The following is a 14,325-nucleotide window of genomic DNA, read 5'->3' as shown; positions in this document are numbered from 1 at the left end:
CACTAGGTGGCGCCAAAGCCCTGTTGATCGAGGGGGCAGTCTTGCTACTAGGTTGCCCCAGATAGAGAGCTAACAACGGACGAGAGCAACAATAACACCATATTAGAATAACGCGTTTGATGAGCATTTGAACATTTGCTTCCCTGGGAAAACGTGTAAGTTAGTCATTTACCGGTGAGACGAATCTCCTTCTTCCACAATTCCTCTAGAATAACAAGCTACAAATGGGTTAAATATGAACCGGTGGGCTCCGAGCCATTAGTTGTGGGTGGGCTCTAGCTAGCGAGCTAAACATGCTATATAATTAAATCAACTGCTGCTGTTATCTCGAGAGCTTGCATGCACGACGGGCCACTTGCAATATAACCTCTAAAATATGACTGACCCTGTTTAAAACAGATTGTAGTACTTAAATAAGCTATGCTGAGCTGTAGTTAGATACATTTGTATTGTAGGAGGACGGGGTCTGTGGATAAATCCGCATTGAGACAGATATTCCTATCTAGCGCGTCTGATGCGCAGTGATGGAGAGTAAGAAGGTTTAGGGATTTAGGGAACCGTCTTCACTTTATTGAACCAGCAAAGCCATATAGTAGCCTATAAGTGCATCGTTTCCTATGTCAGCTCATTGAAGAATCATTTTCCAATCTAGATCTTGTGTTATTTATAGTATAGATACACAATTTTTGGAGGAGGACCCAGCAGGGTGAACGAGGGGACGCTCGTCCCCTCCCCGTCTGTCTCATGTCTGTCTTCCCAATCAGCTTTATTTTGCCAAGCATCAGGAATTTGTCCTGGTGTAACGGGTGTGTTTGGTACATTTTATGAAGAGACCTGCCCTCGGCTCGTCCGTATCGTGTCTAAATGTCCATATCTTTCAAGATCTTCAAACAAATATGTCGAGGATGTGTTTATCCTAATTATCTCTACTGTGCCCTTTCTGTTCAGTGTCTGATCAGTCGCCATGTTCTACACTTGCGGTCCCAACGAGGCGATGGTGGTGTCCGGTAAATACCGTTACCTCTCTCTCTCTCTCTCTCTCTCTCTCTCTCTCTCTCTCTCTCTCTCTCTCTCTCTCTCTCTCTCTCTCTCCTCAAGATAGCCTACTTCCTGACACATATAAAAAGGGATGTGGCTGTAGGGATGGGGATTGAATTGATACGATTCTATTGATACCAATGCCATTACTGATTCTGCTTATCGATTCTTTATTGTTTCCTTTACTGATTCCTAATCAATTTTCAGTATGGAAAAGTAGGCATACACAGGTTTTCAATTGTTTGATTATCTTTGAGTCGGAACACAGTGTAGCCTAGAAACGGAGTAGAAAAAAGGCATGCATATCTGCCTAATAACATTTATTTTATGTTAAATGAATTACAATGCGCGTTATCTTTTCCATTTTAACATTGTAGACACATGACATCCTTGTTTTGCAGGGAGTAACTGTCAGAAAAACATACCGGCATTGATCAAAAGAATTGATAAGCTTGGAAGCATGCAATGTCGATTCTCAGATGTAACTATTCTGATTCTCTAACGATTCCGGTTCTCCATTCCCATGCCTATGTGGCTGTATTTGATAGTATTGGTTTGTAGACTTTGTACTATCAGGATGAATCTTTGGTCGTCCGTTTCTCTCTCTCACTCTCTCTCCCCTTCTGTCTCTCTGTCTGTCTCTCTTTCTCTTTCCCTCTATACCCCCCATCTTTTTCTGTGTGTGTCAGGATTCTGTCGTTCTCCCCCCATGATGATCGCTGGAGGTCGAGTGTTTGTGATCCCCTGTATCCAGCAGATCCAGAGGTGGGCCCACTAACTGTACCATGTAGCTGTGTCTGCTCCACTCTGTTGTGCTCCTGTCTCTGTTATGATCCAGATGTTTGTGATTATGTGTTCTGTAGTACATCATAGTTTGTAGATCAGTTGATATATTTAGTTTATGTATGTCCTTCGGCATTGCTCTCCGTTATGCAGCAGATCTGGATGTAGGCTAGGCCTGCTCTGCCTGGTCCCCTCTCTCTCTCTCTCTTTCTCTCTCTCTCTCTCTTTCTCTCCTTCTCTCTCTCTCTCTGAAGAGCCCACACCCTCCGACACCTACAGTATACTCTATACTCCCCCTGAGTAGCAAGGGTCAAGGGACCACACTCCTCCCTTTCATCCCTCTCTCTCTCTCTCCCTCTCTCCCTCTGTTTCCTGTGTCCAGGATCTCTCTGAACACGCTGACGCTGAACGTGAAGAGTGACAGAGTCTACACGCGTCACGGAGTCCCCATCTCGGTCACCGGCATCGCCCAGGTTGGTCTCTCCCTCTCTCTCTCCGTTCATGTCTCTATCGCTTCATCCCGCCCTGGAGATGTTTCTCCATCTATGCTTCTCGCTGTCTCTCCTCTTCCTAAACCTCCCGATCTCTCCCCTCTTTGTCTCTTCCTCCGTCTCCTTCTCTCTCTCTCTCCCTCTCTATGCATCTTAAATCTCTCCTTCTCTCTGTGCCTCCCTCCATCTCTCTATCTCTCCGCCTCTATCTCTCCATCTTCCATTTCCACAACGTTGTCACATCCTGTCCAGGGCCAAGGCTGGTGCATTACAGCAGATGGCCCTTGTTTGTTTAGTTCTGTACAAACATGATCAAGATTTGATCATGAGTCTAGACCACAGCGCGCACACACACATATACACAGTTTTAGAATGTCAATGTTGTCATGAGCCTTCCAATAAGATTTGATAAGTTGAGTCTAGAAAAAAATACAGTTTTAGAACAAATTGTCCAAAAAGAAACAATCACATTTTAATCACATAAATCACATTAAACTGCTTAAAACAGTATTAGCTGTTGTATGTAATCCGGCCCTAACCCACTCCAGATGGAGACAGAAGCACCAGATGTTGGTGGCTATGTTACTATAGCAACCCCTACCACTACTAACCCCTAACCTTATACAACAGCGGCCCCGACCACCATTCGCTACCAGGCAGCACAGAAAAGATCATTTGCATGCTTGCAAACTCCGCGAATCTCGAATCATGCCCACAACAACGGGACATACAAGTTTTCATAAAAGCCACTCATTATTTCACCATTTCACAGCACAAACGCCAACTTGCTTGCTGTGGGGCTTATGGTAACATGATCGTCATGCCAAAATGACACAAAAAAGCATTAAACCACATCTAAATTCCCCAATCTAAAAGTCTCCTCACCAACTCCGTAGCCTACTTGTCCTCATCTCCCTCTCTCCCCGACTCCGAGTTCTCTGTGTCATATTCCTCTTATCGTTCCTAGAAATCTTTTTCTTTTAATACATCCATGCTGGCAATGCTTTTGCTACCTGTGCTGTCCGCTGACTTTGGCCTGACCTGCCCTGGGTTCCAACTGGCTTTAGAAGATGGCTTTGGTGTTGGTTGGTGTTGGTTGGCGTAGGCTGGCGCAGTGTGTAGGCACCTTACAACTAACCTCAGCTGTAGCTCTCTAACTCTGGAACTGTAACGTTCCCCAGATGAAGATCCAGGGACAGAATAAGCAGATGTTGGCAGCCGCCTGCCAGATGTTCATGGGGAAGTCGGAGGGTGAGATCTCCCACATCGCCCTAGAAACGCTGGAGGGGCACCAGAGAGCTATCATCGCCCACCTGACTGTGGAGGTAAACTGTGTGTGTGTGTGTGTGTGTGTGTGCGCGCGCACATGTGTGTACTGTTTGTGCGTGTGTTGTCTGCATAGGTCACTCTAGTATAATAAAGCATTATGGAACGAGAAGCAGTGGGATGTCACGGATATCGCCATGGCTAGCGGGAGTGGTTAGACGACGCGCAGCGGAGTTACACCGTTACACCCCACTAGCCGTGGCGATATCCGTGACATCCCACGAGTTCCATAATGCTTTTATACAACGGTTGCCACATTTATCCGTCAATATTTCAAAAAGAAAGACAATACGAACTTTAAAATGTATTTTTAATGGAACTATTTGTTAATCATTTGCGGATACTTCCGCTGAAAAAGGGAACGTTGCCAGGCAACGACAATGCTACAGCACATCATTGTAAACATTGATCTGGACGCTGCCACGGCTACTAATAAGAGGTGGATTGATATTAAAAGATGTGCGAACATTCCATTTTAGCGTGGGGATATCGTGGTTATCGCCACGACTGGAAGGCAAACTGACCAATAGAGACAATGGACCGGATCTATACCGTTGTATAATGAAGGACGTTACAGAGTCATCATATCATCACCCACACCAACGTGTCTTTAACACCTGGTTTTAACACCCCTCATCCCTCTCCAGGAGATCTACAAGGACCGGAAGAAGTTTTCGGAGCAGGTGTTCAAGGTGGCGTCCTCTGATCTGGTCAATATGGGCATCAGCGTGGTCAGCTACACGCTGAAAGACGTCCACGATGACCAGGTTAGGGTCTCCGCCCCTTCTCCTCACCGCCACCTCACCCCTCTCTTTCTCTCTCCTCTCCTCCTCAGATTAATTTGCTCCTCTCGTCTTTTCTCCTCTCCTCCTCCGTCACTCCTGTAACTGAGCCCCGATTGCTAAGTTAGTAGCAGATCAAAAAGAGAAGTGTAACGTCAGATCTGACCAGCAGACTGTCCACCCTCTCCTCCCCTCTCTCCTCTGTGGTGTCCACCCTCTCTCTCCTCTCCTCCCCAGGACTACCTCCACTCCTTGGGGAAGGCCCGTACAGCCCAGGTCCAGAAAGACGCTCGCATCGGCGAGGCCCAGTTCAAGAGAGACTCTGTCATCAGGGTGAGATATACCCTCCTCTCTCTCTCTCTGTCTGTGTGTGTCTCTCTGTATCTCTTTCTCCGTATCTCTCGCTCTCTGTCTATCCTTTCCTCTCCTTTCCATGTTTCCCGAATACTTCCAGGACTCACTCTAGTCTCCCTGCCTCTCTCCCTCCCTGTAGGAGGCCCTTGCCATGCAGGAGAAGATCTCAGCTCAGTACGTGAATGAGATCCAGATGGCCAAGGCCCAGAGAGACTACGAGCTGAAGAAGGCCTCCTACGACATCGAGGTCAACACCAAGAAGGCCGAATCTGAGATGGCCTACCAGCTGCAGGTACACAGGGACAGAGAAGAGAACACAGAGACAGAGAAGAGAACACAGGGACAGAGAAGAGAACACAGGGACAGAGAAGAGAACACAGGGACAGAGAAGAGAACACAGGGACAGAGAAGAGAACACAGGGACAGAGAACAGAACACAGGGACAAAGAACAGAACACAGGGACAGAGAAGAGAACACAGGGACAGAGAAGAGAACACAGGGACAGAGAAGAGAACACAGGGACAGAGAAAAGAACACAGGGACAAAGAAGAGAACACAGGGACAGAGAAGAGAACACAGGGACAGAGAACACAGGGACAGAGAAGAGAACACAGGGACAGAGAAGAGAACACAGGGACAGAGAAGAGAACACAGGGACAGAGAAGAGAACACAGGGACAGAGAAGAGAACACAGGGACAGAGAAGAGAACACAGGGACAGAGAAGAGAACACAGGGACAGAGAAGAGAACACAGGGACAGAGAAGAGAACACAGGGACAGAGAAGAGAACACAGGGACAGAGAAGAGAACACAGGGACAGAGAAGAGAACACAGGGACAGAGAAGAGAACACAGGGACAGAGAAGAGAACACAGGGACAGAGAAGAGAACACAGGGACAGAGAAGAGAACACAGGGACAGAGAAGAGAACACAGGGACAAGAGAAGAGAACACAGGGACAGAGAAGAGAACACAGGGACAGAGAAGAGAACACAGGGACAGAGAAGAGAACACAGGGACAGAGAGGAGAACACAGGGACAGAGAAGAGAACACAGGGACAGAGAAGAGAACACAGGAACAGAGAAGAGAACACAGGGACAGAGAAGAGAACACAGGGACAGAGAAGAGAACACAGGGACAAGAGAAGAGAACACAGGGACAGAGAACAGAACACAGGGACAGAGAAGAGAACACAGGGACAGAGAAGAGAACACAGGGACAGAGAAGAGAACACAGGGACAGAGAAGAGAACACAGAGACAGAGAAGAGAACACAGGGACAGAGAACAGAACACAGGGACAGAGAAGAGAACACAGGGACAGAGAAGAGAACACAGGGACAGAGAACAGAACACAGGGACAGAGAAGAGAACACAGAGACAGAGAAGAGAACACAGAGACAGAGAAGAGAACACAGGGACAGAGAAGAGAACACAGGGACAGAGAAGAGAACACAGGGACAGAGAACAGAACACAGGGACAGAGAAGAGAACACAGGGACAGAGAAGAGAACACAGGGACAGAGAAGAGAACATAGGGACAAGAGAAGAGAACACAGGGACAGAGAAGAGAACACAGGGACAGAGAACAGAACACAGGGACAGAGAAGAGAACACAGGGACAAAGAACAGAACACAGGGACAGAGAAGAGAACACAGGGACAGAGAAGAGAACACAGGGACAGAGAAGAGAACACAGGGACAAAGAACAGAACACAGGGACAGAGAAGAGAACACAGGGACAGAGAACAGAACACAGGGACAGAGAAGAGAACACAGGGACAGAGAAGAGAACACAGAGAAGAGAACACAGGGACAGAGAAGAGAACACAGGGACAGAGAACAGAACACAGGGACAGAGAACAGAACACAGGGACAGAGAACAGAACACAGGGACAGAGAAGAGAACACAGGGACAGAGAAGAGAACACAGGGACAGAGAAGAGAACACAGGGACAGAGAAGAGAACACAGGGACAGAGAAGAGAACACAGGGACAGAGAAGAGAACACAGGGACAGAGAAGAGAACACAGGGACAGAGAAGAGAACACAGGGACAGAGAAGAGAACACAGGGACAGAGAACAGAACACAGGGACAAAGAACAGAACACAGGGACAGAGAAGAGAACACAGGGACAGAGAAGAGAACACAGGGACAGAGAACAGTCGTCAGGGTCCAACTGTAGTGAATGTTGTGTCCTGAAGATTCTAGCACAGTCTTAAGCTAAACGAGGATCATCACATGAAGAAGTGATGAAAACTGGAGATAGCAGCTGAGCTTGCTGGTTCGAGTTTGTCTCTTTGAATTCTTTGTCTTGGAATCACCGATCCAATTCTCTCCTCTTGTCCTTGGCCCTCCTCTCCTCCAGGTGGCTAAGACTAAGCAACGCATCGAGGAGGAGAAGATGCAAGTCCAGGTGGTGGAGCGTAGCCAGCAAATCATGCTCCAGGAGCAGGAGATCACGCGCAGGGAGAAGGAGCTGGAGGCCAAGGTCAAGAAACCCGCAGAGGCTGAGAGATACCGTCTGGAGAGGCTGGCTGAGGCCCAACGGTGAGAGACACTCAGCCTAGCCTATCTTAGCCTAGCATGGCCTCTCTAAACCTAGCCTAACTAAGCCTAGCATGGCCTCTCTAAACCTAGCCTAACTAAGCCTAGCATGGCCTCTCTGAACCTAGCCTATCTTAGCCTAGCATGGCCACTCTGAACCTAGCCTAACTTAGCCTAGCATGGTCTCTCTGAACCTAGCCTATCTTAGCCTAGCATGGCCTCTCTGAACCTAGTCTAACTTAGCCTAGCATGACCTCTCCGAACCTAGCCTATCGTAGCGTAGCATGGCCTCTCCGAACCTGGCCTATCTTAGCCTAGCATGGCCTCTCTGAACCTAGCCTATCTTAGCCTAGCATGGCCTCTCCGAACCTGGCCTATCTTAGCCTAGCATGGCCTCTCTGAACATAGCCTATCTTAGCCTAGCATGGCCTCTCTGAACCTAGCCTATCTGAGCGTAACATGGCCTCTCTGAACCTAGCCTATCGTAGCGTAACATGGCCTCTCCGAACCTAGCCTATCGTAGCGTAGCATGGCCTCTCTCAACCTAGCCTATCTTAGCCTGAATACAACTTGAATTCAGTGAACAGTTTGACCCAGGTCTGTCTGTCTCTTTTCCCCCAGCCTGAAGCTCATCATGGAAGCAGAGGCGGAGGCTGAGTCCATCAAGGTAGGAGAGAAGCACTCCTGAAACCATCAGACCGCATGATGCTTCAAGATGAGCAGAGAATAGCCCCAACGCAATCACTAGAACTAGAAGTATTAGACCCTTGTGTAAAAAGCTCTCTCTCTCTCTCTCTCTCTCTCTCTCTCTCTCTCTCTCTCTCTCTCTCTCTCTCTGTCCGCCTGTCTCTGTCCCTTCCTCTCAACCCCTCTCACCCTCTATACCTGCCCCCCCCATCCCGATCCCTCTTCCACTCCACCCCCACCTCTCTCTCTCTCTCTCTCCCTCCACCACCCTCCCTTCTGTCTCTCTCTCTCTCCCTCCACCCCCTCCCTTCTCTCTCTCTCTCTCTCTCTCTCTCTCTCTCTCTCTCTCTCTCTCTCTCTCTCTCTCTCTCTCTGTCCGCCTGTCTCCGTCCCTTCCTCTCAACCCCTCTCACCCTCTATACCTGCCCCCCCCCCATCCCTATCCCTCTTCCACTCCACCCCCACCTCTCTCTCTCTCTCTCTCCCTCCACCACCCTCCCTTCTGTCTCTCTCTCTCTCCCTCCACCCCCTCCCTTCTCTCTCTCTCTCTCTCTCTCTCTCTCTCTCTCTCTCTCTCTCTCTCTGTGTCCGCCTGTCTCCGTCCCTTCCTCTCAACCCCTCTTACCCTCTATACCTGCCCCCCCCCATCCCGATCCCTCTTCCACTCCACCCCCACCTCTCTCTCTCTCTCTTTCCCTCCACCACCCTCCCTTCTGTCTCTCTCTCTCTCCCTCCACCCCCTCCCTTCTGTCTCTCTCTCTCTCTCTCTCTCTCTCTCTCTCAGATTAAGGGGGAGGCGGAGGCGTTTGCGGTGGAGGCGAAGGGCCGGGCTGAGGCAGAGCAGATGGCCAAGAAGGCCGAGGCCTTCAAGCAGTACAAGGAGGGAGCCATGGTGGACATGCTGCTGGAGAAAATACCCCTGGTGAGAGAGATCAACGCCTAGACTGACTGACTAGCTATCTGGCTGGGTGCTGTCGATGGTTGATTGGTTGGTTTTTTGATTGATTGATCGCACGAGTGATTCTTGTCAGAATCCAGACTGCGATGTGTCCAACTCGCCTCTCGAATCTTCTCCACTTGTTACCCCTCCATCCACTAGATGGCAGAAGAGATCAGCAAGCCACTGTCCTCCGCCCAGAAGATCACCATGATTTCCAGCGGGGGCGCCGAAATCGGGGCAGCTAAGCTCACGGGGGAGGTGCTAGAGATCATGACCCGCCTCCCAGAGACGGTGGAGAAGCTGACTGGTGTCAGCATCTCCCAGGTAACGCACTCCTAGCCAATGACGTGGCTATGATTGACTGACATGATGCGAGTCTATGTGGGGGGCGTGACAACAGCTTAGCCAAGGACTGGAATCTCTGTAGGATTCAACAGCATTCTGAACATCACTGCTGCACTGGAAGTACTCGGTAATAAACCTAACCCTCTCTCTCTCTCTCTCTCCCTCTCTCTCTCCCTCTCTCCCCCCCCCCCCCTCTCTCTCTCTCTCTCTCCCTCTCTCTCTCCCTCTCTCTCCCCCCCCCCCCTCTCTCTCTCTCTCTCCCCCCCTCTCTCTCTCTCCCTGCCTCTCTCTATCTCTCTCTCTCTCTCTCCCTCTCAGGTGATCACTCGTATGGGCTAAGCGGAGATCTAGCAGAGGGGAAGAGTATCTTCTCTGGCAGACTCCATCATCTCCCCCTGCCTGCCTGGACCATGAGTCTGCATGTTTATCACAGCCTTACCCTCCACACACACACACACACACACAAACACACACGCACACATGCAAATTGTATCCCCCCCCCTTTTCTCCCTCCCTCCCTTCCTCTCTCCTCCCTCTCTTCTATAAGAGTGTGGTCACTGCCTTGCTGCCAAACCCAAAGTGCATCTTAATCTGCAAGTTTCATTCAAACATGCAGTCAAGTCCCCGTTCAGTATGCTAGGCCAGTGTGCTAGGCCAGTGTGCTAGGCCAATATGCTAGGACTGTATGCTAGGCCTGTATGCCTGTATGCTAGAACAGTATGCTAAGCCTGCATGCTAGACCAGGATGCTAGACCTGTATGCTAGGCCGGTATGCTAGACCAGGATGCTAGGCCGGTATGCTAGACCAGGATGCTAGGCCTGTATGCTAGACCAGTATGCTAGGCCAGTATGCTACAGTAGGCCGGTATGCTAGACCAGGATGCTAGGCCAGTATGCTAGACCAGTATTCTAGGCCTGTATGCTAGACCAGTATTCTAGGCCAGTATGCTAGGCCTGTATGCTAGACCAGGATGCTAGGCCAGTATGCTAGACCAGTATGCTAGGCCTGTATGCTAGACCAGGATGCTAGGCCAGTATGCTAGACCAGTATTCTAGGCCAGTATGCTAGACCAGTATTCTAGGCCAGTATGCTAGTTCGTTCTCAGTCTTACCTGGTTGCTTCAGAGGAGCTACCTTACCAAATCCATAACTTCACATTTATCAGCTTTTCCCTCATTTTTAATGGATTCATTGTTTTATTCTGACTACAAGTTTTTGTCCTCATCACAGTTTGTAAGCTGAACCATTTCATATTGTAGTTTCACTAAGATTTAGTGAATGATTTAGTGACTAATTTAGTCCTTACTGCAATCAGGAAGGAATGGAAGGCAGAGCAACTAATCAAAGATTTCTGTCATTGTTGACAGCTGCAAAGGCTCCTGGGAGAGGTAGTGCTTTTTTTTTCTTTTTTTTTTAAGCAAATCATCCCAGCGAATGACTCATCTATTTATTATGCTTTCTTAATGAATGTGTGTATGTAAAATGTGCTTTCTCATAGATGTGTGTCAGTATTCACGTTTTTATGTGGTTTTACTATTTCCCTTTGCTGCCGTTCTCACTGAACGGTCCAGTGTAATCGGTAGTTAACTATTTTACTCAACAGAAGATGTAGCCGTTCTCACAGATATGATTTCTATTTCTATTGGGATAATGAAGTGCCCAGTTTATTATGAAATAATTGCACTTCTGAACATTGTTACTCAGTCAGCACTATACTGTATATGTTTTCTGTATGAAGGACAGACACTACTGAGATGAATAGAGATGTACAGTAGGTGAATCTTATTGTAAAAACTAAGAGAGTATTTAAAATGTTAATTTATGCTTGTAACTTGTTAGGCTTAAGGGAATGTTACATCTAGGACAAAGTTATGGAGATTTGGCACACATTTCTTCTGTCCATCGTTCTTCATCAATACATGCATGGTCCACTAGCTACCCAGCGGTGTGAGTCTTGGCTTGATAGTTTTGAGCTGACAGGTGAACCCTAGTTTGGGAGGTGAATAGAGGCCAGTGTATTAGTGAAGTGCCCTAACCTGCTCTGTTCATTTCACACACACTGTATACTGTCTCTCCTCTACCTCACGACCTCCTCACACACCACCTCATCACCTTCTTCTGCTTCCTACATCCTCAATCTGCTTTTGATTCGATTTATGAAACACCTTGTGATTATGCATGTATGGTACTGTATCATTTATTTTTGATCTGCTGTAGCTTTATTCAACTGTACATTTTTAGATGTTTGTTTTTTTTGCTCGTTTCAGATTTCCAGTAAAGCCATGTGTTATTGTTATAGGCCAGGAACCAAATGGTAGATATCGCCAGGATCCTGTGTGGTCTAGTGAAGTGGGTTTGAGTGGTGTTGAAGTGTCATGATCGGACTGTTTGAATATTAACACTGTCTGTTTAACACTAAATATTTTACTAAAAGATAATGAAATCATATCCAAAACTAATCAACAGTCGATGTTGTCACATACTGTGTGTATTGTTCCTTCCAGTTTGTCAATGAATAACTCTTACTAACACAGTTTCTGTATCTACACCATGTGTTTCAAACTGTGACTGGGATGTATCTACTGCCAGGCTTGTCCTTCGCTTCACACACCAGTGGATCCTTTACTAGTTTATTCTCCAACATTTTATCAGGTTGAGCTGGTCTGTGTTTAGAAAACAGAGTAATTGCCTTGTGAAGGAACTCAACATGGATGGGACATGGTTCCATCAGCACTACGGTCATCTCCTTTACAGTCAAATATAGTTAATGTGTAGTAGATTTAACCACCAAGAAGTGAAAAAAAACATGGCAAGTGGATTGTATCCTGGTTAGTTTCTTCTCTAGCTGTTTCCCTCTCTGTCAGCTGGTCAGGTTTGAGTTCTGTTTACTGTGTTTTCCTGAAGACACCAGGCCAAATGAATGTGCTTCTGTATTCTCTTCAGTTTGCTGTGTTTGTGCACTATGGTCATGATTAAGAATATTAGATGTGTATTTTGATTAAGAATATTAGATGTGTATTTTGTAGGAAACTATTACCTTGAATTATACAGTATCAAATAAATACACAATCCCCGTCTATGTCCTTGTGTGTGTGTGTGTGTGTGTGTGTGTAACTAAGAAGGCATCTCAGCCTGTGGTGAAAAGAACCAGAAAGCAGGGTTGTCATTTCCTGTCTCAAACTTTATTGTCCATACAGGAAGAAACAGTCTCTTCAGATGAACAAGTGTACTGTGCATAAACAGCGAGTGTAGCATACCTGGGATAGTTAATTAGAAGAACTGCATTAGGTGCAATAGGAACGACATTAATAAGAATATTGAGAACTGCGTTATTTCAAAAGACACGTCATGATATACAGTACAAGGAGTATACATAAAGAGAACCAGCGAATAAGAGGATGCTGAGGAGAGCGTAGCTCTGTGATTGGATGGCTTGGAGATAGCCCACATCTAAAACAGCGTGTTCCAGCCCACCTGCATTGCAGTCATACTGCATAGATGATCACATCAGACTGGTTATTCATATGGATGGTAGTCAAACTTAACAGTATTTATACATTTTGTGGAGATCGGTTTTAGGGCGAGTTTCTCAAAAGACCATCTTAAAACCATTGATTCAATGGAAAGATTTGATCTCACTGTCACTAAGTGCTTGTTTACCTCATCCCAGATCTGTATCACAACACTAGGCTACTACAGGAGTAGTTTGACATCGATTGAACCCCATCAGTATGATTTGATGATCTGACAACCGGTGCAGTGTGACTGCAACATAGTTGACCTGGAACGCAACTGTGATATTTTGGTACATTTATTTTAGTTTTCTTTTCCTAGGCATTTGAATATTCATTTTTTCTTTATAGAGTACATCCCTTTTAAGAATGAAAAACGTTTTTGTATATATATATATATATATTTATATATATATGTACAGGGTACTTCACTTACAAGAACCTGCAAGCGATGATAATGGAGATTACATATAGTTGCATACAGTTATAACAACGAGGGTACAGTAGTAATAGTTTGTATGAAAGGTTTAAAAAAAAAACTTGTTAACAGTACCTGACAGAGACTGAATCTTTGTCAACAGTCCTTCTGTTCCCCTCGTCTGGGTAGATTCGCTAGAATGAGGTGGAATATAGAAAATGGTCTTTTAATACAAAAACGTCCGTTTGAAGATGTTCTCTCACTTTAAAAGCCTAATGCACTCTCTCTGTTTTCCCTTGTTCACTGCTCACACATTCCACTGCTGGTAGAAAAATACATACATATGAAGATATACAACTTAAAAAATACATAGATATGAAGATATACAACTTAAAAAATACATAGATATGAAGATATACAACTTAAAAAATACAATGATGAGAAACTGGGGGGGATAAACGACGAGCTTCGTCAAGTGCTTCCTGTTGGATCTCCTCTCTCTACTCCTCTCCCCCACCCTCCTCTCTCTACTCCTCTCCCCCACCCTCCTCTCTCTACTCCTCTCCCCCACCCTCCTCTCTCTACTCTCCCCCACCCTCCTCTCTCTACTCCTCTCCCCCACCCTCCTCTCTCTACTCCTCTCCCCCACCCTCCTCTCTCTACTCCTCTCCCCCACCCTCCTCTCTCTACTCCTCTCTCCCACCCTCCTCTCTCTACTCCTCTCCCCCACCCTCCTCTCTCTACTCCTCTCCCCCACCCTCCTCTCTCTACTCCTCTCCCCCACCCTCCTCTCTCTCCTCCTCTCCCCACCCTCCTCTCTCTACTCCTCTCCCCCACCCTCCTCTCTCTACTCCTCTCCCTTTTCTTCTCTTTAGTGCATTCTAGAACCGTTTGTCTTGCTTATTCAATACTGGGTTTAAACCTCATCCTCTCTACTCGTCTCCCCTTCCGCTCGTCCCCTCCTCCTGGTCTTTGATTGGCTCTTTTCACTAAGGACCCCCATCGTCCTTCTTCTCTTGTCCAAGGCAGTGTAGTTTTTACTTCCATCCTCTCCTCCTCTCTGATCTGTCCATCCTCCTCTCCTCCTCCTCCTCTCATCTAT

The 14,325-nt window shown here is 47.0% G+C and overlaps 2 protein-coding genes across 2 annotated transcripts in view; one reads left to right on the top strand and one right to left on the bottom strand.

Moving 5' to 3' along the window:
* Positions 1 to 958: 958 nt before the first annotated feature.
* On the top strand, positions 959 to 9,692 carry flot1a (flotillin 1a). The gene is made up of 12 exons (XM_084455092.1): positions 959 to 1,007; positions 1,728 to 1,803; positions 2,204 to 2,294; positions 3,494 to 3,637; positions 4,286 to 4,405; positions 4,658 to 4,753; positions 4,914 to 5,066; positions 7,143 to 7,324; positions 7,943 to 7,988; positions 8,793 to 8,930; positions 9,108 to 9,272; positions 9,612 to 9,692. The coding sequence occupies exons 1-12, from the start codon at positions 965 to 967 to the stop codon at positions 9,630 to 9,632; spliced, it is 1,275 nt and encodes a 424-aa protein (XP_084311218.1). The 5' UTR covers positions 959 to 964; the 3' UTR covers positions 9,633 to 9,692.
* Positions 9,693 to 14,192: 4,500 nt separating this feature from the next.
* Positions 14,193 to 14,325, bottom strand: part of znf384a (zinc finger protein 384 a) — a 9,421-nt gene continuing 9,288 nt past the window's right edge. Inside the window, exon 12 of the mRNA XM_084455654.1 lies at positions 14,193 to 14,325. This exon is cut by the window's right edge and continues 371 nt beyond it. Within this exon, the coding sequence (XP_084311780.1) occupies positions 14,322 to 14,325 (4 nt within the window). The 3' untranslated portion in view covers positions 14,193 to 14,321.

This window comes from Borostomias antarcticus (genome assembly GCF_949987555.1).
Source record: "Borostomias antarcticus genome assembly, chromosome: 21".
NCBI classification, from domain to species: Eukaryota; Metazoa; Chordata; class Actinopteri; order Stomiiformes; family Stomiidae; genus Borostomias; species Borostomias antarcticus.
The sequence above is the reverse complement of the archived record's forward strand: the minus strand, read 5'-3'. Positions and strand labels throughout refer to the sequence as shown.

Bases quoted from the DNA above. Each gene is read 5' to 3' on its own strand.
- flot1a (XM_084455092.1), top strand. From the start codon at position 965: ATGTTCTACACTTGCGGTCCCAACGAGGCGATGGTGGTGTCCG. The intron at 7,325-7,942 runs GTGAGAGACACT...CTTTTCCCCCAG, and splicing joins AGGCTGGCTGAGGCCCAACG to CCTGAAGCTCATCATGGAAG. The intron at 8,931-9,107 runs GTGAGAGAGATC...TCCATCCACTAG, and splicing joins TGCTGGAGAAAATACCCCTG to ATGGCAGAAGAGATCAGCAA.